The following is a 24,504-nucleotide window of genomic DNA, read 5'->3' as shown; positions in this document are numbered from 1 at the left end:
TAGGGCACTTTACAAGCTTAGATTAGAGACTCAGTGTCACTGGATAAATTTGCCGACTGCTAAGGACTTGTTTACTCCGTTATTTGGAGCACTTTTGAGGTCATCTCCAACTATTCCTTTCTTGACATACACAGCAACCTCTGCCCTTATTACATCGTTTATTTATCCACTGCCTCACCAACCAGCACCCATATTCCTGTCTCTCTTTATGGGCAGTTGAGAGAAGAAGCACAGAAGGGCTGCAACACATGCAGGGGCTTCAGACTTGCTGGATGTGGCACATCCCAATGCAAAGGGTCAGGCTAAGAGACAAATGGGATACCTTGGAGTCAGGAAATCAGCAGACACTGTAGTGTTAGGCTGACTGGCTGCTAGGGTTTATTTTGGAATATATAGTGGGGCATAGGATTGAACTTGGGGCTAACTTTGCAGTGAAGTATATCAGTGCATAGCTCAAGCGTTACGAAAAACACATCAAAAATCAAGTACCTGGAAGAATACTTCTACATGCTGCCTTGGAGCATCTTCCTTGAGCACTGGGTACGTGTACTTTCCCATCATATCATAAATTGCCTTTACGATATCCATCATTTCCTGCAGTAGTGGCACAAACACAAAAGGGAAATTAATAGAAATGATAGCATATTTCTTTCTTTTACTACCCTTTCCTTCACCATCCTTCTCCTATTACAAAACAGCGCAGAATGCCTATGCATGAAGACAGATGTATCATCATATACAAGTTCAGCTATAAAAACCAAGTGCTTCTTTCTGCCTGTGCCATGACTTTGCCACAGCTGCGTTGGAGGTGCCTGCAGTGCTCACTTCCCTCCTCTGGCCAGGCAGCATTGCAGGACGTATGCTCTGACACGGCAGCTGCTGGGGATGGTGCTGGGCTGCAAGCGGCATGCTCAGTCCCGAGCACCGCAGCACTGACCTTGTCCCAGAGCCTCCTCCGGGGCCAGGGACCTTCATGGCAGTCACTGGGAACCCAGCCCTTCTCCACACCTTGCACAAACTGCCACACAACTCCATGACCAGTAGTGGTAACCACGAACCCTCCAGGTACGCACAATAGTTTTGAAAAGATGTATTTGCAAAATATTCAGGTTACCATGCTCAAAACCAAGGCTTCCCACAAAGGGAACAAGCGATACCAGATAAGAAGATAAAACCAGATGATAATGCAGGATTTGGGAGTGGTGCTGGGTGCTTGTAGTGCTTCGGGTGAGCCCACACCATACCTCCCAGTGCAGCCAGAAACCTCTTGCGCCTCAGTCACCGAATAGTTATTGTCACCATCACCCTCCCCTTCGCAAAGGTTATGTTGCTCATAGCTGTAACTAGGATTTTGCTCCTGGCTAAAGCAATCCATTAAAGGCACTATAATATAGGAAAATATGTCTACAAAATCATGCAATATAAGATCACTGAGCACTTTACTTAGACACAGATAAATGTTCAAGTCCAGTCTGATTTGCATTTAATTAGCTGCATGCAAAATTGTGCTCTGCAACAGAAACCAGTCAGCTCTCTTCAGAAATCAACGACATTTGTCGGAAACAGCCTTACCTCCTTGTTTATATAGCCATCCTTATTTATGTCGTAGAGATTAAATGTCCATCTTAGCTTTTCATGAACAGTTCCCCGCAACAGAATGGACAATGCCATCACAAAATCCTGGTTCAAGGCAGAGAGAGAAATGTGAATTTTCATAACATCGTCTTCTAAGTCACCTTCTTTATATAATGCCAGTCAAAAGACTTATCTTTTCAGGAGAGAACATATGGTTATCAATCTCTTCTGACCCCCCTTTCCAAAAACGTGTCCTCTCTGACCGAACTTGATGAACATAGCATCTGCTAAGATGATCACTGTCACACTAATAAATGTGTATGAGGTAACCAAGAAAATCAGAAAAGTCCTCAAGTATTCAACTGTAGCCACCGTAAAGGCCAAGCTTATGATATGGGTTAGGCAGCTTAGCAAGGCTGGAAGGGCAGGAAGACCTAATGGGTGCTGCAGCCTTAAACCCTCCTAAGTCCTGGGGTGAGGAGTGTGAAAACAGCATGGGCTTAATAGCAGATCCAGTCCAAGCCAGGCAGACTTGGATCCTAAAGTCAATAGGACAGTGGCTGCTCTGGTTCCTCAGACTTGCCAGGAACAGCACAGTACGCTCAAGGCCAGAAGCTGGGACACTTTCTTTGCTACCCATCCAAATTTATCATGCTCTAAACTCTAAATACTGCATGAATGTAAGCACGGCAAAATACATGTCTGGTTTTCAAAAGCACTGCGAGATGCTCCAGTGGCAATTTCCCTCCTAGCTATGGTCTGCTGCAAGAAGGAGTCACTCAGACTGCCGTCGCCTGGTTAAACACAGCTGGACTCTAACTGTGGCAGTGGAAGCCGATGCTTTCTTACTCCCAGAATTAGGGTGCTAGTGAAGGAGGAGGAGGAGGAGAATCCAGCATTTTCTCTGTGTCCACCTTGAGAAGGACAGAAAGATCCCAAACTCCTCTAACACAGGGAGCCTCAGGTTTTGTCTCTGGCAAAATCTGTCAGACTTGACCAGATGCGATTCCCACCACTAATTACTCAGTCTGAGACATGGCATTTTAATTGTATTTTTTGTTTACAGTAAAGTTATTGCTTCCAATAACTTTGATTTATTGTTTATACTGCACGGTTACTCAGGCATTGCAAGCAGCATTGCTGCAGAGATTTATTAGTACAGGCAAAGCTTCAAGCTAACAGAGCTATGCAGTTCCTGATACCTCACTTAATGTACTTAGTCCTTCCTATGTTATCTCCATTAGCTCTGTGTGGGGCAGTGCATCACTTCTTAGAAACCTTTGCTCCTTTCTCCCAAGGCTCAGAGGAATTTGAATTTGCTGAACAATACAAAAAAGGGGACAAAAGGCTTATGTTTGACAACCACTAAAGAGACAGGTTTGCTGGGAAGGTAAGCTCAGCACTTCTTTTTTTTTTTTTTTTTTTTAATAAATACTTATTTAAGCATTTTGCTGTGTCTCAGTCTGTTTAGGTTTCTGGAAGTCTCTAACTACTGAGTAGCTGCCACATGCAAAATTCCCACTGCAGCCATTGCTACAGACACACACATATACATATGGTAACGTTCCCATTTTACATTTGATAAATGAGCCAATTTCTCAGTCTTACCTGGAAATTACTGGAGTTGTTAGCCATTTGATGGCAAACCAAGACTGCCTATGATTTCTAGTTTTATGATGACAGTAAACTGTCTTCAAAATTATGAACTTCATCCTCCACAGGCATATGACTTAACATATCCCTTTGCTGCACTCCCAACTATGTGTGTGAGCTTGAAGGATGGCTATTTGTAGCCACAGCAACAAGCCTTTTAGTTAAAGGGTGGATTTGGTTTCCCTAGGAACGAAGTACCTGAGATGCTTAGAATCATAGGATCATAGAACGGTTTAGGTTGGAAAAGACCTTTAAGATCATCAAGTCCAACCGTTAACCTAGCGCTGCCAAGTCCACCACTAAACCATGTCCCTAAGCACCATGTCTACACGTCTTTTAAATACCTCCAGGGATGGTGACTCAACCGCTTCCCTGGGCAGCCTGTTCCAATGCTTGACAACCATTTTGGTGAAGACATTTTTTCCAGTATCCAATCTAAACCTCCCCTGGCGCAACTTGAGGCCATTTCCTCTCATCCTATCGCTTGTTACTTGGGAGAAGAGACCGACCCCCACCTCGCTACAACCTCCTTTCAGGGAGTTGTAGAGAGCGATGAGGTCTCCCCTCAGCCTCCTTTTCTCCAGGCTAAACAACCCCAGTTCCCTCAGCCGCTCCTCAGAAGACTTGTGCTCCAGACCTTTCAGCAGCTTCATTGCCCTTCTCTGGACACGCTCCAGCACCTCGACGTCCTTCTTGTAGTGAGGGGCCCAAAACTGAACACAGTATTCGAGGTGCGGCCTCACCAGTGCCGAGTACAGGGGCACGATCACTTCCCTGCTCCTGCTGGCCACACTATTTCTGATACAGGCCAGGATGCCATTGGCCTTCTTGGCCGCCTGGGCACACTGCCGGCTCATGTTCAGCTAGCTGTCGACCAACACCCCCAGGTCCTTTTCTGCTGTTCAACATATCTTGTTCAATATATCAATATATGCTTGTTCAATATATCAAATAAGCTAACCCCCCCCCGTGTTCCAGGAACATACAAATATAACCCTGCAATGCATGATGACTGAAGAAGACACACGACGTACTGGCTTTTCTTTGACATCCAGATTATCCGTGCAAATCACTGGACTGTCCTCCGCCTCTCCTCTCTGCTACATAAATCTCTACACTTTCTCGCCGTGGTACTGAATAATGTGTTCTATATGTTTCTTTAGTGAAAGGAAACATGCAACTCCATCTGCATAAACTAAAGCAAACCAGATTTTAAAATATCAACTGATTTTAGACTGAAACCTCTAACCCATAATCCAACAAGGCCTACTATTTTACAGTGAAGAATGGATGGAGAAGCTTAAAAACACAAAACTGAGAAAGAGGCATCAAAGGAGGATGCAAAACATTACCTCAAACTTCACGGAGCCATTTTGTGCAGTGTCAAATGCATTAAAGAGATAATGCGCATACATGCTAGCATCTGAAAAACACAAAGGGCGCTGATTGGTACAACAGTTCATTATACACTAATGGCTCTAAACAACATTTATGACCTTATTTTCCTTTTGTATAAAATCCAACCTTGTAGCATTGCCAGATATTCTATGAACTACTAAATGTTAACATGGACTTGCATACTGCTCACGCCCTGCCTTAAAACAGCCTTGAAATGTAAACCCTTTCCTTACAGTAGAAACGATCTGGATTATGGGGCTCTACTTGAAAGAATGAGCAAAAAAACCAAAACCCAAGAGTGTCTCTGGCGCAAATGGAGTATTAGCTCTGGTGGGAAATGCTGCAAAAGCACCAGAGAGTGATTGCAGCATGTGTCCTTCCTTCCTCTACCTTTCGCTTTGTGTGAGATACAGCAGAGATACCCAGGGACTGTCTAACTTCAGAAGGGTGTAGTTCCAGTAACCTGAGTTTGGCCCAAAAGCAATCTCATCTGAGGCATATTTTCATCCTTTTGAATCTTAAACTGCTGGTTTTAGAAATCTTTTTCTATTGAGAAGAACAGTTTCTATGGCCACGTGAAGGATGGCTGTTAACTGGGAAAAACTGTAATGGTATGCAGAAAAAAATTAAATAGGTGTATGACCTTACAACCTTCACTGGCCTGTTCTCTGCTCTGGAGGCAATTCACACTGCTCTCTGTATTACTAGAGCCCAACTTTTCAAGATAGGAGCAACTGACATTAAATTCCCTTAATTATTTCATTGCTATTCTAGTAGCCACGCACTTTTTTTCTCTTCTATTCTTTGCCTCTAGCACACAGCATTAGTCAAGCCCGAGTCTTCACAGTCAACGTATGGGTATTCAGGTGAAGCCTGGTGCCCTGTGCTACGCAGGCAGTCAGGTGGAATGACCCAGCATCTCTTTACTCTGATCTCTATGAAATGATTAAATATTTTCACATTATTCAAATCCAGGAAAGTGTAACAGTGTGCAGAAAAATCAAATACTTAAGTTACTGTCATCCATAAGGATAGACGGATCCATAGTCCACACTGGACTGTAGGAAAAAAAAATTGTCTACTACATTTTTAAGAGAAGGATTCTGAAATAAAATAGGTCCAGAAGAAAACAATAGAATTACTTATGGGACAGTCCTACTAAAAACTAATTAAGCTAAACTAAACAATGAACTAAAAACATTAAACTAGAGGTCTTATTTCAATAGGGTATGATGTACATTAGAAATACTAGATCACTAGTATCATTTGATGACAGATTAGCAAAAATGAAAACCTGCCAGGGATAGGAGCCCTATGTAACAAAAATATCACAAGCCTGAGATGACACTGCACAAAGTTTTTATAATTCAGAGCTACTTCACTACCTCTGGGATGTACGAGTTTATCTGTACAGAGAGCCATAAAAGTGAAAAAATCTCTGGGGAATCTGAAATCTCACAATTTATGACGCTAAGGTTATACAAACAGTTTGGGAACCAAGTGAAAGAAACCAGTATAAAATATGAAATCGCATCTGCTGTTAAACTGATTTATTATTAAGCATGGTTGTACTACCATCATCATTAACCAAGGGAGAATCACATTTCAAGGGAATGGGACACAAAAAAAAAAGAAAGGAAGTCTTTGTCAACTTCAGTAGAGGGGAAAAAAGTTATCTATCTATGAAAAGATGAATTTTCTGTGCCTGATTTTCATTTTGTTTTTCACATATGGGAAGGAAGGAGTCACCCGAGATGTGTCTCTGCAAGGAGTTAGTGCAGTTACTTGGGGTAACTGGAGTTCCTTGGACTTACTCGAACTTAGGTTGAAAACACAAAACACATCCAGAAATACATTAAGATTATAAATACTTAAATTTTTGCATATTTGTTAAAAAAAAGACAGACTCGTAGCTTTTTATAACAAAAACAAAAGCAACTGCAATAGGAAATCATCAAGTCCATACTGAAATGTAATGTAAACTTTTTATAGGCGTACAACTTTGAGGTCACATGCATTGTAAAACATAAGCATAACATGTTTTATCTTCACATTTAGTTGAAAAACTGCTTGTTAGTGACCTTCTTAAAGTAAACGCACATGCACACATAAACTCTTGCAGAAACTTCAGTCATCATTCCACAAGAAGTGTATTCTGCAGCTACTACAGGCTGGAATATATTCGGAAAGCCTCAAATACTGAATCTTTTACTAAAAAGCCACTTAAGCCCATGACTCATTTCTTTCAATTTGAGAACAGTATCTCCACAGAACATATCCGGTTAGAAGAACATACAGATTCTTGATTTTTTAAAAGGCAAGAACATACATTATTTGAGAGGTTTTATACAATACTTTAATATTCCAATACATGACACGACCCTATCTTAGTCACACAAACACCAAAAATGATCATTTTGGGTAGCTAGGAGTTCACACATCAACTAAGAACTGCTTTAAGAATTTTAGGGAAGTTTTGATTAATTTGCAGGCCAAAATGAGGTCTGGGACTCTTCTGTGCTAGATACTACACACACAGCAGTCCACCAGCAGGGAAGCAGACACACTGAGGGGAGCGATTTAGCTTTCTGCCATCCAGAAATTCAGTACAAAAAAAAGCATCAATCCCCAGTTTCTATTTTGGACTCAGGGAACAAAGAGCTGACAACTAGGGGCAATCTTTAATGTGGGTTTGTCTGTTTTCTTGTGAAATAACTGTTCAAAGGGCCTAACTTAATTACCTTAATGTTTGTGTTTCTGTTTAAGATCCTGCAAAGCTTAAGCTCAATTCACATTTCTTGCACAGATTATCTGAAGTAGTTTTGCAGCCAGCTGGCAGTAATGAATGTTAAGGCATGCTTCAATAAACCCGACAGACGCAAAGTACTCTGCTTACCTCCATGAGGAAAAAACTGTGCATAGATCTGTTTGAATGTCTCTTCATTAACAACCCCACTAGGACACTCCTGTTGGAAAACCAAAAAAGAAAAAAAAAAGTCAAGGAAAAAACCCAGCTCTGTAAAGGTTCATTTGCAAAACTCTACAAGCCCGAAGAGAGCAATTAAACAAATCACATTCCTGTTCTCACAGTGCTCTGGATGCACAGACTGTGCAGCTGAAGAAATTAAAATAATTCAGACTGCAATTTCATCTTAAGCATCTCATAGACTTGGTTCACCATTATTAACATTTCTAACAGTGTTTTCAGCAGTGTTTAATCGCTGTTTCATAGGACGACCTAGAAAGGCAGCTCATGCCTTCTGTCATATGAAGATTTCATCTAATAATTACAAATAATGTTAGTGCCAGCTAACCCTTCCCTGTCCGATGCCTCCACACATATGAATTCATTAATCCTCAGCAGAAGACTGTAGCCAGATACCTGACACCAGCTCCATGGAGGCTGACGGTACGTACTATACTCGTAAATCCTTACAAACAAGCATTAGTATTAGGCTGAAAGAGATTAGAGCATTTTTAACCTGTTTATCCGCTCAGTCTTCTGTAAACTTCTGAGAAGCCAGACTGTGCCCACGCAAATTTTCTAACCTGGCAACCTGTGGGGTTATTTTACTTTTAAACTCTGGTACTAGAATGTAAGGCACTTCATTTCACTTTTGGCTACTTTGAATAGGGGCAAACACTTAGGAAGAGGGTGGCAGATTTTCTGCCCTGAAATTCCTGAGCTACTCCCTAGCCCGACGGGGTGGCATTCAGGAAGGGAAAATGGGATCCCTGCCTGGAGGGCTTGCACTTGCTCTGCCACATCTGAGCAAAATCCAGGCTGTTATGGTAGTGTGGGGTGGGAGGTGCTCCCTGGGCATGTTTGCAGAGTCTGGACAGCACCCATGAAAAGGGAGGTGTGCCAGGTATGAGGAGCTGGGCCCCCAGGTGCTTTACCCTGTCAGTGATATCTGAACCGAGGTCCTCAGCAGGACGCGGGACCACAGGCAATGGAAGAGATGGGTGAAAAACAGCACAAGAACTGTCTCCATTTTGTGAATCCTGTTTTCTTACTCTCAACTCTTTTTTTAAACTTAAATTACTTAGACAATTCAAGAGAAAACTTAGCTTAACTATGGTGCTTTACTACCCCTCAACAGCTCAGTGCTGTTATAACATGTTTGTGTACCACAGAGAGCCTCAGGCACTGCTATCTGACTATGTGAAGTTTTCAATTATATACAATATTTCCCAGTTGATGACACTCTTCCTCACAGATTTGCCTATCAACCAATTTTGAAAACTAAACCAGAGCAAAACAATAAAATAACCATGGCACTGATCCTTTTTCACAGAGCACAGATTTATAAATATAGAAAAGTCAGCTCTCTCCCACATTCAGAAATACCAACTGGCAGAGACACTGCGGGGCTGTCCCCTGCTGCAGGCATTTCATCCCATTCACAGCAATTTAAATTCCTCAGCCCCAGCTAAGGCAGTGTGTCACATGGAGGGAAGAGGGAGCAAGAGCACTTGCCACTCCTGGTAGGACATGCTGAAGGTGGATTATCTGAGTAGGTTAACTCAATCTCTCACAAAACTCGTGCGTATATCTTGGTTTGATGCTTACGATTAAGCTGAAGGCCAGATTTGGGATCAAGAAAGTTCATCAGTTGCTGGCAGTATACTCACTCCATGCTTTCCTCTTTCTGTGTCACACTATGATTGCTGTCCCATTTTAATATGGGTCCTTCAGCAAGGAGTTTCACAGATCTCTAACCCTTTGCACAAGGAATCACCAGCTTTCAATTTTTGGAACCTGACTTCTACTACCTTGCCTGATAGCCCTGAATTCCTGTATAGAGCGAGCGCAGTTTATCCCGATGCTTTTTCTACCTGCCACTTGTGATTTTGTAGATCTTCCCTTTGTTATCTCTTTTCCAGAATGAAACATCCCACCCTGAGAAGCACAGAAGGCATTCAGCATCCTTTCACCATCCCTTCTCTGCATCTTTCTATTTCTGTATCCTTTTTGAGACAGCAGCCCAGGACTGCAAGCCGTGTTTAAGATGCCGGTACACTGTTCATTCGTCCTGCAGCATAATGGTGTTCTCTCCCTGTTTCTCTGTTCTTTTCCTAGTGAATCCTAATTGGAACTATTGGAGAAATGGAGTGGAAACTGTTTTTCAGATCTTTTCAATAATGCTAAGGCTAATCCAGTCTGTTGGCTAACACTGTTCAGGCAGCATATTGTATTTTCCTCCTGGACTTACCTTCTAAAGTAATGGAAATTCATTTAAGATATCATTCTTCTGCACTAACACATCTAGGGGGGCCACGCATCTGTGCAGACTGAGATGTTGTGGTAGCACAAGCAAGCTTGGGGAATAACAGAAATGAGTTTGAAAGAGCACAGAGCTGCACAGCCTTGACATCCAAACACACTACTGCCACATTACACTACCTGGAATATGCCTGCTACACCACATGATGCTGTTGGGGTGGAAACCCCCCTAATCTCCCTATAATTCTATGCTTGGCCTGGACTTCATTAAAGAGCAGGCTTGGGAGTGTGTGTCACGGCCCTAGGTAGGTTTGCAAAGCAGGGCAGAAGCCAGTACTGCTATAGTTACTCACCACCGACAGCCTGGAGCTGCCATAGATGCGTACACTCACTGCGTGTTCCACCCCACTCTGCAGATCCAAGACAGACAAATGCTTATTCTGGTAGCATTACAGGTTGTCGAATTTGAGATGAGTAAATTTAGGAAGTCTAAGAAAATCCCTTTGAATTGGTGACACAAAAAGCTGGAGGAAGATTCAAGTCTATGACTTATTTATTGATGAGTTCTTTAGATACCTTTTAAGAACAAAAAGGACTTTGACAAGAAATTCTTCCACCATGAAAAGCCTGTAAAGGAAAAAAGGCTTTTTTTTTCAAGCCTCTGATCTGCCAGCATCACTTGCTGCTCATGTGCATTCACTAACCACGGAAAAGGACAGAACAAACAAGAGAAATCACTTTATCCTGTGCAAGTCACAGAAGGAGAGCAAGGAGAGGTACTTCAGGTGGCATCAGAAGCAGTTCCTTAATCACATACCTATTTGCTATTTAAATTAGGGTGATTAGATCTGAGAGCCTTCTTCCAATGCAGAAGAAATCCTGTTGTCTTCTACCCACTATTTGGGTAGAAAACCATCAGTGATTTGGGATAGATTTGAGCTAAAAAAAAAGGATAATTTGTTGCTTGAGAAGCCCTGAAATTATCTTTTACTCTGTGTCTTCATGTCCTGACAACTGTCCTTCCACTGGTTATGTTTAAGTGTCCCAAATAAAACCCAAACCTGGCACTGTGGTCTTGACCTCGCTGGGGCTACCCCTTCTCCAGCGTTCAAGGCTTGTTTCCGCAGCAAGGGGACGAAAAGGCCAACTGGACTATCTAAAGCCAGTGGCTGCAGGACCAGACCTTGGTTTTCCATTTACAGACAAAACTAACAAAACTTTCTAATTCTCTATGGCAAAATTCCTGGTTAGATAAGTATCCTCAAAATGTTCCAAAGCTCCTAATATAACAGCCATTGCCTGGCTTCTTTGTCATGAGAAAAGCGGTTACTTTTTCATCTATTCATGCCACTTCTAATAAGCTAGAAATCATTACAAGAAGAATAATTAATAGAAGGTAGTAGCTACCATAAAAGTATTCTCCTAAAGGTCATGTTTCCTAAAGCTTGTAATTTAGTGTACATTAAATAAATAATTTGATATTTATTTATAGTATCTTTTAATCATAGATGAGACCAAGTACCCTATCAACAGCCATTCTTGGGTAGAAATTTTCTCCTTGGTCACCAGAGTGCTGCTGCTCCAAGACCCACACTGGCCCTTCGCAGAACTTCAGAGTATTTGACCAAATTGTCGTTCTTTTTAAAACCAAGCCTAGCACAGCACGTAACCAACCTTTCCAGCACAGTGCTACTGGCCAAACACACCAAAAGTGACGATGTGTTTCTTTCTCTCATCTTGATAAATACTATTATCTTCACTAAGAACCATCACTTCACATGCTTAAAGAGAGTTTATAAATGTAGGGACTGATCATTATTTGCTCTATACTTTCCACAATGCTGTATTAATAGCCCTTGTTTACTAAGAGCCCCAGCCCACCATTAGCAACCCCGAGAATGAAGTTTAAGTCTGCGAAGGGCAGGCACAGAGCAGAGGCTGCTGCTGCAGGCACTCTCCTCGCAGAGGCAAGGTCTCCTGTAGCAGTTTTGGCCATTGTGCCTGATTAAATTTTCTGAATTTCCACATGATCCTTATTGCTTCTGATGCTCCATCTGGAAGCCAAATGAGAGTTTGCCTCAAACCTCCAGGAGTGCTGGGGAGAGGCAGCGCTGACATTGATCAGCCTGTTTAGCTCTCTATAACCGGACTGCTTTCAGACACATATGCTAGTACCAATTCATTTGCACTGAATTGATCACAATTTTGTTTTTATAAGAGTCAAATAATGCAAATAATGCGCATAATTTCTCTTGTGAAAAGGAACAGGTAAGCTTAGTGTCAGTTCAAATTCCACTGAAGACAAAGGTTTACTCAATTCAAGAAAAATTTCTTGGCAGTATGAAAAAGCACGGTCCTTCACCATAACATTCGTAAGGCCTTCCTTCAACGGCAGGGGGTTAGGTTTCAGGTAAACACCTCTCATTTCTTTAACCTATGAATTCTTTTAAAATGCCCAACAAGAACAGTAAACATTTTTTTTTGTATTGTTGTCAAGCACAGAAACAACCCCTCATTATTAAAAAGCTAACTATCGAGCATTGGCATTGACAGCATGAATCACGTATATGAATCTACCCTCTCAGACTTCTTTTAAAATACTGAACCACAAAGGAGCCAAATCCACATTAAAAAAAAACCCCAAAACTAAAAAGAAAATCAAACAAAAGTTACACTTGCTGTTCTTTCTTCTGCTGGAATCAGAAATTAACTTCACTGATTGCTTTCAAAGACGTGCAATGCGGACAAGCAGGGATCAGCAGCAGAACTGAAGAGGGGCTAAACACAACCTGCCCATCAGACTGTTCTCAGAAAACTTGGCCAGAACATGAAAAGGAGTACTCGAGGGGTCACATTTTGCTAAATAGCGGTATTAAGTTAGCTGACCCCAGACAGACTCTAACATATTCTCCTTCAGGATCCACAATCCAGATTTGCATCTCTAAGCATTCACACATCCCAAGTATTTTGTTGCTCTTACTATGTTCTCCCACTTTGGAAATCTGGAAATATTTTGGGGATTATTAAAGTACCAGAACACTTCTACCTGGCTCATACTGGTTGCTTTAGTCTCCAAAAACTTGATGTGTTACACATGATTACATCTTATACTACACTCCATTACAGATTTGCTAAAATATTCACACTAAAGCAAGGTAAGAATGTCTCCAACAGCCCCTCAGTTATTTGGGTTGTCTGTTTTCTGATTTAGTTTTAGAAAATTATCCCTTGCAGCAAACAACCATTTCTCCTAACAGCACAGAACCCTCCCGGATTGAGCAAAAAATCCCATAAAAATCCCAATCCTTTTAAATCCATGCACTCAATTTCAAAGAATGTAAGTCATTAGAAACATGGTCTAAACAGGAGGTATTGAATTACTGAACTCAAACCTCTGTCATTGTTGGTCAGTTAATTAATGATCAATTTATCAATTTTAATCTTACAAATATTTTCTCGTTCTCCTCCCTCCTGTTCCATAACTATTCTCCAAACTTTAGTCCTCTGGGGAGTGGAAACTTTCTTCTAATTCCAGCCTGTGCCTATTCATGGCCATTTTGTTCCCATGCCGATACTGCCTTTCAGCTCAAACAATTCTCTCTCCTGGTGTAGTATAGACAGAAAGTATCACATTTTATTTTGTTAAGCTAAACCAAGGCAAGATCCACCAGAGGTTCTGCTGGTTTTTGCCATCTCTGTTACCTTGCTTTTGCAGAACCACAGCCAAAGCAATCAGACCAAATGCCTTGCGTTAATCTGGCTCCAGCCTGACAGCAGCTAACTCCAAGGTGCAAAATAGACTATTCTGCATAACGCAGAATGCACCTTGGGGACAGAGATAACTGCTAAGGTAAAAGTGAACTTTTGGTCCTGGCATCAAGAAATGTGGGACAACAGCACCCTTCCATAACTTGAAAAGAAAGCTGAAAGGAAAAAGAGAGGGGACATTTGGCCAGCCAGCAAGGACACTGGCCTGGTTAGCATGCTCTGCTTCTCTGGAGTGGCAAAGGATCTGAATTTGGTGGAAGCCTCCATCAGTCTGGTGCAGAAACACCAGACCTGACCAGTGACACACTGGGAAGAAACTGGGAAGGTTTGGAGGGAGTGGGGAAACAGATTTCAGAGACCAAGAAAGAGCACGAATAAAAGTACTGAGAATTCGGACCCTGGTCAGCTGGGACACTAGTCCGGAGGCTACCCCAGGCTGCGTTGAACTGCCTTTGGCCAAACACCGTTGGATGTTCACGAACATCCAATCTTCAGCTCCTGTGACTGCAGCCAGGCTGAGCAGGGCCTCATTCTCTCCGTGTCCATTACAAGTGCCTGTAAATGGCCCTGTGATAATCCAGGTGTTACCTCATGATTAAACAGGACCTGTGCGATCACTGAGAGCAAGCAGTAAGTACAAGCCAGAGAGAGGACAATGACTGTATTCCCACAGGGATTTTGAATCTCCAGATGGCACTGTAACATCATCCCAAAAAGCAGACGGTTCGGTACAATAGCAAATATGGTAACAGCTGAGTCAGTTTGCATGCTGTGCATAATTACTCATCCCATTGAAACCATGATTTACAGGCTACAAATGCTAAAGCTGCCCTTTCATTTCAATTTAAACCTTAGATATTAAAGCTTCACGCATATTGTGTGCATAACAGCTGGAGAAAAACAGACTGCTTTGTCCTAACAACCTGATACAAAGCAAGATCTTGCCAGCACTGCTAATTAATACCAAGACCTTCAGTGAGGTCTTAGGAAAGGGTTTAGGTCACAAGTTAAATGCACTTGTTTATCATTATTCTTGCCCTGGGAGGTAATGCTCTGTACTGCAAAGCAATAGCAAAATTGGGACGGGCAAGAGGGAAATGTCAGATCTGCTGAGAGAGTTGCAAGGCTGCCTCTCTGTTTTGCACTGTAGCTGCTGGCACAGCCAGCTCCTCCTCTCAGCATGGAGCAGTGCTCTTCCACGCAGGATTCCCACCAAACACAGCAACACAGAAGGCATTTCAGAGATCTTAGCAAAACACAGCGGTTAAGAACTCTCTGAGTTTAGTCTCCCACTGTAGGCAGTCATGTCATGTTATACTGTACGTTAACTTGTCAAGCTCTGTCTCAAAAGCCACAAAATTTCTTGCTGACTGCTCAAAGCACGAACGGGTTTCAGAATATCAGTCTTCAGTGGTTAGAAAACTTCACACATGAAATGACCTCCTACGTGCAGCAAAGGCTGTACAAATACAACACATGCACTAAACAGAAAAATACAGAAAGCTGAGCTATGCCTTGGCCCACTTAGGTGAGTGGTAAAATAAAGGATGAAACCCCCAAACTCCTTGGAGAAGTCAAGTATATACTGGAGATGTGATTCAATCAAATTTCAAGAATCTGTCAAAAAGAAAGGCCCTTCTCAGTGTCGAGGAGGTTTCCCTCAACACTACCTGTATTTAAGATAGCTCAGCTTTCTTTTGGCAAGTGTTTACCCAACAGACTTGACTTCCTCTTTCCAAGAAATTTCAGCATTTCACTGTAACAGTAGCTGAAATGCTGGAGCTGTCCTGCAAGACAACTTAAAAACCACACTGTGTTTATTGAGCTAGCTCGATACTGATCTATTAATCATCATAAAAACATCAGCTGGCACGAACCACCTGGGCGACTAAATCCAGACCCTCAGGCAACCATGTAATGAGTATTCATTCTTCAAGGTCCATAAAACATCTGCTCCATGTAGCCTCAAAATTCCCTATCTGTTTCTATTTATTATGATCAGTCCCTAAGAGGCAGTAGCAGGTGACCTAGAAGCTGAGGCTCACGGAGCCGCAGATTCCCTGCTACCAGGGAGAGCATGGCTGGAACGATGGTTCACAAAGACGAGCAGGGTGCTGTTCTCTGCACGCAGTCATGCCAGCTGGCACGTTTCCTGCTTTCACCTAAATCTGTCGCCTCTCTCTTGTCTCCTCAGTCTTGATACTCATTTCCTTTTGATTTCTTTTTGGCTCCTGCCACTCCAGCCTCATTCCCTACTTACGCAGGACCTTATAGTCCTAATGTACTCTAATAACATCCTACTACAAGAGCAAGATTTCTCCAGCTAGAGAAAGGATAAAAAAAAACCATCCTGGGCAGCTAATCACAGGCAAACAGTACTGCTCATATTTGAGCATGAGGAACTGACAGCAAGAATTCAATAAGTAACCATAAAAACATTTTCAGGTTATCTTGAAGTACTGGCACAGTTGAGGAAATTGCAGTGTGCTTACTGACATTTGGGGAACAAATTTAATGAGACTATTATGTGCTGAATATTCATCCAAACCCAGTTGTAGGCAGATTACGGTGTCATAAATATTAGATGGAGAGGCAGATTGTGCTCATTTTGCTGTGGGGTAGGGGAGATCTAGCACAAAATTCCTAATGTTTAGCAGGGGAATGATACAAAATGCAGCTGAGCAGTTGAGGCTGGTGGGGACATACATACTAGACTCGGTATTGTTCTTACATTTTTAAATCCTCTGTAAAGCACTTGAAGTTCCCTTTTAGTGAAATTGGTTTGTGCTTCAAGCTGTTCCAGTCTTTCGGGTCTATGGCACACTGTAGTCATTTCTAATTCATCTTCAATTTTATCTGAAAGAGAAGACAGGAAAATATTTATTTTGGTTGTTACCTTTGCTCTATTAACATGATGGATAGGACAGACTGGATTTCGAGAGCAATAGAGAAAAAAGAAGCCATTAACAGAACCAATCTGTATAACTGTTTTCAACCTCTTGAAAGCAAAATAAAAGCCATATGAGTAAAGCAATAGCTCACATTTCTTACTGGGCTGCCAATTAGCTCCCCATTCACAAAGCCGAAACTGGTGGTGAGAACAGAAGGGCAGGCAGCAGATATGTTGCTCCAAAAGGCAACACCAGATATTTCTTATCTAAATATTGAAACAGCGTGGAGGAATAGGCCCTTCAAAGTACTAGCTTTAAAAAAAGCTGTGCAAATGTAAGTGAGAGAGCAGACATGCTTAAGCATATTAGACAATGACATTATACTGAGGGTAAACAGTGAGGGAAACTCTTCTGTGTGCTAGCCAAAAAGCTTGCTAGAGACACTAAAGGTCACTTTAATCCTAGGAGAAATAAAAATGATGTCCACAGTTGCTGAATCTGTAATGAGTCCAGCCTGCATTTGCATGGGCTTTTTAGGGAAACAGATAAGCAATGAAAAATACTTACGTGCATTTTATTCGAGAGATCACTCTCCCACAAAGAAGAAAAATACTCAAGACATATCACATCCTGTATTACCGTAATCTCACCTCTTTTTTGATGCGCGTTTTTACCTGTCAAGCCCATTTCCCCAGCAGTATAGGTAATGCCCGAATATATACAGATGCTTAGTGTATGCCAATTTAAGATTCTTTAAACTTCAAGGACCAGATGCAGATTTCAGCTGACATGAAAATCCCAGCTACATCCAAAAGTTGCTTGGCATAAAAGCTAAAACTCCCTTTATTATCAAAACTGCACAACTTTTGCCCTGTAAAAATGTTTTAGGTTATTGGGCTCAAATATAATATAGTAATTCCTGCTGAAAGACAAGGATTTCACAAGAAACGTGCAAGGAAATGGAGTCACTCTGAATAGAGGAAAGGCATGAATTCAGAGCAGACTGGCTCAGTGAAAGAACAGACCAGAATAAAGCTATCTTTTCATAAGTTAATTAATTCTGTACATATATATGAAGATTATTAAGGGAGGACACACATAAGTGAGTGATAATAGTTAATTAACATTGGTTCATTGTTTTGGTATTAAGAAATCAGTTTGAAATATTGGTGAATTCAGGATGAGCCATCCTCCTAATCCTCTGTCTGGAGTTTCAGTCAGCATTTGTGGGGCTTGAGCATTGATAATACATGCCTAAATACTATGCTCAAGGTCCCTTGCACAGCAAGGAAATAAAGGTAAGAGACTGTAATAGCATGGGACAGAAGAGTATCCCAACCATTTATGATGCAGAAAAAATTACTGAACGCTGGCAAGTGGCCAGAAGAGGCCTGAAGGAGACACCTTCTCCACACAAAGGGAAAATGAAGCGCGTAGAAATTATAGCTCCTGTTAGAAGAAAGGAGATGGAAAAGGATGTCTGCTACAGGAAAAAGAACAGATAATTGAAATAAGGGGAAAAGCCATTTTCTTTGAAAGAGAACATATGCCACAAAATGAAGGAATGCAGAAGAAGCTGTAGAGAGAGAAAAAAGTGGAGAAGAAATTCCTTAAAATGAGGGAATGGGAATGAGTGGTTGAAAAAAGGAGAGGAAATCCATTTAGAAGGGATCTAGGTTAGGGAGACTCACCACTAATCCATACGTTGCATAGGAAATACCTTTTGGTTTACCTTTGGCTAACCGTTAATTTACCTAAAACCCTTTACAAAATGCGTGTAACCCCAGATTCCTTCCCCTGCATTTCCTTCCGTCCCCAATGCAATAAGCAGTTTACACGTGACCTTGACAGTTGTTTCATTTTTCCATAGGAAGCCATGCATTTTGTGCTGTGCAGTATATAAGCAAGTCAGCTTATAAGCTCTGAGCCTTTCCGTGCTCTGTAACCAGTTAAACATGCCCAGCTTTTCACTGACATTTCCTATTGATTGAGTCACTCTAAAGTTATTTAGAATGTCAGTCAATATAAAATATAAGCGTAAAATACTGGCCACCTAGTCTTTATATCCTATAATAAAATTCAACAGTGTGTGTGGGGGGAATCTGTGCAACCTGATGTAAGTGGTGAGGCTAATGAGGGAAGCCAGCCTGTTGGATTACTCATACTTGATTTTATTTACGTTCCTACAATGTGGCTGTTCACATGGTTTCTACAGAGGCGGGAAAGATCCAGCTGAGAAAAATCACACTCTTTGCAAAAGCTTTTTGATCTGACTAATCTTTTTGTGGGTATTTTATTCGCCATATGTTTTTTTAAGCAACCAGTTTTCCAAAACACTCACTGGAATTTGTGTTAGTGTTCTAAAAACCAAGTAATTAAAGAAAAAGGTCTCGCTCATGGAAAACTTGCTCTATAGCTCCATGATAGCTTTAAACAAAATCTGCAGAATTACAGCTCAAAACTCTTAGTTCTTTGGCTTATCCAGATGTCCTTTATATGAGCAGACCAAAAATTAGGGTCTTGGAATTATTTTTTCAAAATATTCTTGAATAAAATATTACTCGGTGAACATTGTAATTTAATAATGATATATTGTCTTTTGACAACACTAGCCTCATTCAGTGAATCATTATTTCGAAAGAGAACAATTCATCTTCTTCAGCTTGTCCTGCAAGAATAGGTTTTTCCAACAATCAGTTCACGAGCTTTGGTCCCACAGGGCAGATATTTCTATATTAAAAATAAGCCAGATTATTGTTGTAGATTTGATTCTATTTCCCATGCTGAGAAATGTGGCTCTTTTCTTTATAACAAACCGTAGAAAGGAAATTATGAAAAATTCATCCCTTTCTAAGGGCCACTCTATTTTTTCCTTCTGTTCTCTATTCCAGAACCAGCATTAACCTCTGCCTCTGAAGAGGATCTGATGGTTCCCTGTGGGTTAATCCTTTCATCTGCTTCCTCTTCCTTTCTCAAGGGAAATATTTTGAAACTTAGCAAAAAAAACTTGTGAAGCTTTAGATCTGGCCAAGGGGGCACTCAAAATGACACCAGACCAACAATTTTCCAGTAAACACACTCTAAAAATGGTAGAAATTGTTCCTTCGGTGGAACATGCCCTGATGCAACAGACCGGTCCTGGGCATTTCTTGGAGCCTCGCTGCAGAAAATAAATACGAGACAGACTTATTAGGTCATTTTGTCTCTCACTTGCCAATGAAGAGCTATTTTCCGTGGTGTTTCACAGTAATATCTGTTTCAAAAGATAAAACTTATTTTAGGAGTAACTATTTCACATTAATAGGCCTCACAGATCAAACATTCCCTCCCTCGTGTTTATCGATATTTACGTTTAAACTTTTCTCAGTTGTCATCCCATATTCAAAGATTTCCCTTCAGCAACACCTCTGTTCATCCCTCCTCCCTTCCCGGCGAAAGCCCGCAGTGGGAGTAGCACAGCCCTCAGAGCAGGGAGGGACCTGTAGCCGGAGACCTAAGGACACAACCTGTTCTTCTGTACAAATCTATCGTTTCCAACTCAATAGTCTCGACCCCCCCCAAGATTTTTTTTGTCATTATTTGTTTCCTTTCAGTGTTTTCTCTTAAGTCAGCTCTTTTAAACCTTTTTCTTCCATTCTGACACCCGATACATTAACCACAGTAACCTCAGTGGCAAAAAAGGAGATTGTCACTTCCTCATCTGCCCTTGCATTTTATCATATATATTGTATTTCTTCTCATTTACATTTTCATTATAACACTGGCTCAGTCCCTCCCAGCTCTTCAGGGATGTCGCTGTATGAAATATGAGCCCTTGCATTTATAAACACTGCAATTTTATTAAACTGAAGCTCACTTTACAGTGGTGAGTGCAAGCAGAAGTGTATATACATAGATACGCACATGCAAATTTAAAGTTTTATTAGGAAAGCATGATGTTAAGATATTTTATCTAATGTCATGTTCTTCCTCAGTTCTGCCTTGTTTACAGCTTGCTGAACACCCTGAGAGATTTGAGCGTGGGAAACAGGCACGCCACTGGTTTAATGTTAATTTTCTTCTCCTTCAGTTTGCAAGTGCACAAACAGACCTAGGGACTGATTGCAGACACTGCGAGGGATGCGCGTGGTCACCTCCCCGGCTCAGGTGACACGTGTGACCAGCCGCAGCAGAGATGAGATACAGCTGTTGCTTACAGCATCCCTTTTGAGCTGGAACTAAGCTCTGCCCTGCTCGGTGGAGACACGCGCCTCAGGGTCTGGGTACCATACAGCTGATTAGGGAGCACTGCACTTTAGCAAATAGGTCCAAATTTATTATTCTGGATCTCAAAGCACGATTTTTTTTGTTGGGTTATCTCTGCTTACCAGTTAGGTGGATCACAGTAACTAAAGCAGGAGATTTCTCCTGCTTGCAGGTACTAATAAATGATAATTCAGTCCTTTTCTTTCTTTTTTTTTTTTTTTTTTAAGCTCCAGCACTTGTTGAAATCATCCCTGGATTAATCCCTTCCACACCAGACAGCTGCAGTGAGTTGCGTCCTAGGCTGAAGATCATGTGCACTGTTTAGCTGGAGCAGAACATGCTTGTGCATTTGCTTAGCTGTTTTTCTTGCAATGTGTTTAAAACTGGAGGAATGGGAAGTAGCACATTCTGAATTAGAATTTGCCTCTGGCCATATTTTTATGGCTGCTTTAATAGGAGGGTATGAAGTCTGGGTCTGGTAGAAGCACTTGTGGTAATCTTACTCCAAAGTAGGTCCAAGTTATAATAATTACTAAATTTTGCATTTTTGTGCAAAACATGATCTCTATTTGCTTAGCCCATAGGATAGGCACATTTTGTGTATCAGACAAAATAAAGAGTGACTTCACTTTACAAAGAAAAATAATCCTGACATACTTGCATGCACATGCATATTTTATGGATTGTTGCTAATGAAATATATTGTATTTCATTTCTCTGCTGCTTGCTCAAGAGCGGAGAATGAATTTTCATTAGAGCAGATCAATATTTTAACTGAATACACTTTGGAAATTACTTAACGAGGCTTGGTTTATACATCCTTTCATATTTGTTCTAATTTTACCTTTTGTTATCGTTACAATTTGAAGATTTCCATACTTAGACTGCCTGCAAATGGCCCTGTGTTTCACCGCTGTAAACTTTGCTGAGCAGAATTTGCATTTCTCCAAGTGATAAACTTGGAGGTAATTTAAGCCTTCATGTAAAAGCTGTTTTGTACATCTACATGCCTGCAGACAAAATTGCTTCATCATTGAGGAAAACAGATTTTCAACCACAGCTGGGTACTTCTCTCCATCACAGAACCAGGCAGAGGGACTCAGTCCTTCCCTTACCCATGGTAAAGACAAGAAATCTATTGATTTTAAAGGAAAACAATCTGCTCCAATATTTCACTTTTCCAGATCTTTCCATTCCATTGCACACAGGCACGTTTATCTGCCACGTTATGGAAAACATTGTTTCATTGTCAATTTATCTTAAGAATACACAGGTAACGTAATGCACATCCAGGACAGCTACACGAACTAAGACACTGCCCCAAACCAGTTCCTAAACTTTCAATGCCCATTAGAGACCCAGTCAGTAACTCGGCAGCGCTATCAGCCGAGGGCAGGTGATGTGCCACAGTCAGCACAGAAATCGAGTCCTAAAATCCTCTGTTGACAGCACATCTTCTGGTATTCACTTTAGCGACCTATTTCCATACAAAACCACCTAATCAATATTCTTCAGATCCAACAATCCTTTCCGCAGAAGTGGAACAGGTTAAGTTGGTCACAGACAATGCCAAAGTTGTATTCGTGTACTATAAAATAGAAAACAATTGTGTGTTATTTACCAGCTGCTTTCTCGGCTCCAGTTTTGAACAGCCATCGGGCCCAAATTTATTAACCTGCCCGCCCTTCCTCTTGCTGGCAGCTGCCTCTGCACAAGCAACATCTTGCACAAAAGCACAGGGTTGGTTTCGCTGGGCCAAACTCGCTTGTGAAACACAAGAAACATCAAACACCTTTCCCACAGCGCCTACCTAAAATACTGCAGCGTTTCCAGCCCTCCAACCTATGTGCCTGGCAAATGAGCTATAGTGATGCCGCATTGTATCGTTAGGGCTGGCCGAGGACAACCCAAGGCCTAAAACATAGTTTAAAGGGAGGGCGTAAATGATGATTTAATAAAAATGCAAATGACCCCATCCCCTGCTTCCAAAGGCTGCAAGGTGAAACTCCGTAACGCCAGGCTCCATGGCTAACGGGAGGATTTTGAAAACATGTTGCTTATAATAAATTCACTTTTTGTCAAAGAAAAAAATCAAAATGTAAAATACAGCTAATGTGCCCAACGTTAATTGTAAAACTGACAAGTATTAGATGAAATGGGTAATTTTACAAATACAGCAGAAGAGGATTAAATTATGTGCAAGATTTATTAGACTGCATCTTATTTTTATTAAAAAAACATTAGCTATATTTTAGGAGCAAGGACCTGAAGAAAAAATTAACTCTAGTTTATCCATGACATCTTTGAAATTAATCTCCAGACAGAATACTTGCTTGGCCAGCTCTCATAGGAAATAGATCCTGCCCGTGGGAAGCCAACCGCAAATATTTGAAAATTTCATGAAGAGAAATAACTAAAGGCCTGAGTCCATAAATGCTCATTACGGCAGAAGGTTATGGGAACGGGAGTCAGGCGAGAGCTGTATTACTGACGCAGTTGGTACTGAAGCACATTGGCTTCAGCGTTCCCTCCTTTGACGTAGGCGGGAGCTGTAGGAAATACCGCTTTTGTCAAGTCCTTTGAGGTCTGTGGTTCTAGATCCCTGGGGCAAAGGCAGGGATCCAAGTACAGCTCCACTATCTGGAACAGTCAAAATATTTCTGTGCAGTTCCATGTGCTTCCAGCAAGACAAAATCTAAGTGTTAGCCTTTAAGCAACCCCATCGGGCAAATACAAATCAACAAGACTAACACATGAGAATCCTGTGGGCTTGTTCCCGCTGACGGGCCCAGAGTGACAGCTCAGATAGAACTTAAAAACTTGTATCTGCACATCTATGAATCCTAAAAAAGGGTTAACTAAAATCTGCTCATGGCAAACATCGATAAAAAAATGGCACTAAGATACCTACTGAAGTATCAAATATTAAACACATTTAATTGAACCTGAAGAGCCCTTCATTAATAAATTATTATTATTATTATTATTAATATAATTGCCTGGCTGGAGAGATCAATTTCCAAACCAAAGGGACTCTTCAGCCAATAAAACAAAAAGGAATTGATGTCTCCTTATTCACTCCCTTTTCCTGAAATGATTCTTTGACTCTTTCAGCTCCATTTTCACCACTGAATCTGCAACACCAAATTCATTACACAAACAGTCAAGCTTAACAAGGGCGTTCTGCCTGTGTGAACCTGGAACACCACCAGTTGCAGAGAAAAGCTACATGAAAACCCAACACGGAATAAAATTCTGAGATTAAAAAAAAATATAATAGAATTTTAATATTTCTTGGCTAATCCTTGCAGTGATCTATGCAAAATGTCATGTATAAATACTTTCCTCTGCCTCTATACTCCTTTCATTAGTTTCACAGTTGTACACAGGGAGACCCGAACAAGGTTATACTCTGAAAAAGGAGGTGCAGGAATAGTCTGAGGCCACGGGTACCTCCAAAACGTCTTCCTTGCACACAACTAACATCAGGTAAAATTATTTGCATGTGAACTACACAATGTCAAATTTGACTTCAAATGTTTCTGCAGATGCTTACTAACTTTACTCAGCATTAGAAATAGCATTGCTTTGGCCATTCCCAGGGTAGGAGACAGCAGGGTGTCCTTCCAGTGCACTGGACCTTACTTGGCACAGCATTTTCTTTTCTACTTTCCTTGCACATTCTCATCTGTCTGTAGCAACATTTATAAGGGAAACAACTTCTCGAAACGGGTGGAAATCCACTGG

At 41.3% G+C, this 24,504-nt stretch overlaps 1 protein-coding gene across 9 annotated transcripts in view; it reads right to left on the bottom strand.

The window, feature by feature from the left end:
* KCNIP1 (potassium voltage-gated channel interacting protein 1) overlaps positions 1-24,504 on the bottom strand; it is a 456,219-nt gene that overhangs the window by 7,179 nt on the left and 424,536 nt on the right. For all 9 annotated transcript variants that reach the window (XM_076349994.1, XM_076349997.1, XM_076350002.1 and 6 more), the window contains 5 exons: positions 16,353-16,477; positions 7,523-7,592; positions 4,581-4,651; positions 1,573-1,680; positions 490-594 (listed from right to left, as the gene is read on the bottom strand). In XM_076349994.1, coding sequence (XP_076206109.1) covers positions 490-594; positions 1,573-1,680; positions 4,581-4,651; positions 7,523-7,592; positions 16,353-16,477 — 479 coding nt within the window. The remainder of the gene's footprint in view (positions 1-489; positions 595-1,572; positions 1,681-4,580; positions 4,652-7,522; positions 7,593-16,352; positions 16,478-24,504) is intronic.

Source organism: Aptenodytes patagonicus, chromosome 12 (assembly GCF_965638725.1).
Source record: "Aptenodytes patagonicus chromosome 12, bAptPat1.pri.cur, whole genome shotgun sequence".
Taxonomy (NCBI): Eukaryota; Metazoa; Chordata; class Aves; order Sphenisciformes; family Spheniscidae; genus Aptenodytes; species Aptenodytes patagonicus.
The sequence above is the reverse complement of the archived record's forward strand: the minus strand, read 5'-3'. Positions and strand labels throughout refer to the sequence as shown.